Below are 829 nucleotides of genomic sequence, written 5' to 3' on the forward strand. Positions count from 1 at the left end.
TTCCCCCCCCCCCCGCCCCCCCCGTCTGTCTCTCCGTTTCTCTCTCCTCTCTCTCCCTGGTTGTCACAGCAACGAAATACGAGAGAAGCGCAAGGGCCCCGGCAAGAGCTGAATTCAGCTAAAGGGGCGAAAAAATGTTTTTCTTCCCGTCACTGTTTCCCTCTCTCTCTGTCTCCCTCTCTCTCTGCCTCTCTCTCTCCTCCTAATTGGCAACTCTCTCTGACCTGAAGTTCTTTTGTCTCTGGTGTAAACACACCCCTCTCAAGATTACATTTATTTTCACATTTTAGAAATAGCTGCATGGTTGAGAGGCCCAAGGACAGATGCCTTGAATGAGGGAAGCGAGCAGAGTAAATATTGGGAGCATAATAGCTCGCTCCATGCTACAAAATCCTTGAACATATTCCAAAATGGAGACGAAACCCTTCCAGCGTGTTTTATCAAAATATCGCCCGGCCAATAAACACTGTTTTCTGTTTTGTCTGCATCCAAATCAGCTGACGGCCGCCTGCCAGGCGGTTAATGATTACTGAAAGAGATATCAGGCTGAGGAGAAACGTTAAGTAACACTAACTATGTGATCTTTGTCCAGGTTTGTACAGAGGGCCGTTTGATACTGGAGTTTGCCTTTGATGATCTAATGAGAATCAAGACGTGGCACTTTACCATCCGGCAGTACCGAGAGCTCATCCCCCGAAGCATCCTGGCCATGCACGTGAGTGTGACATCATTACCACAGGACACCCCCCCCCCCCCCCCCCCCCCCCCCCATCATTTAAGGTGTCACTTTTTGAATACTAACGAGGGCCTCTGCACTCTGTCAAGACTT

At 49.3% G+C, this 829-nt stretch overlaps 1 protein-coding gene across 4 annotated transcripts in view; it reads left to right on the forward strand.

Annotated features, from left to right (window-relative positions):
* ldb2a (LIM domain binding 2a) overlaps positions 1-829 on the forward strand; it is a 94,276-nt gene that overhangs the window by 69,513 nt on the left and 23,934 nt on the right. For all 4 annotated transcript variants that reach the window (XM_046031112.1, XM_046031113.1, XM_046031114.1 and 1 more), the window contains exon 4: positions 593-715. In XM_046031112.1, the coding sequence (XP_045887068.1) occupies positions 593-715 (123 nt within the window). The remainder of the gene's footprint in view (positions 1-592; positions 716-829) is intronic.

This window comes from Micropterus dolomieu, linkage group LG19 (assembly GCF_021292245.1).
Source record: "Micropterus dolomieu isolate WLL.071019.BEF.003 ecotype Adirondacks linkage group LG19, ASM2129224v1, whole genome shotgun sequence".
NCBI lineage: Eukaryota > Metazoa > Chordata > Actinopteri > Centrarchiformes > Centrarchidae > Micropterus > Micropterus dolomieu.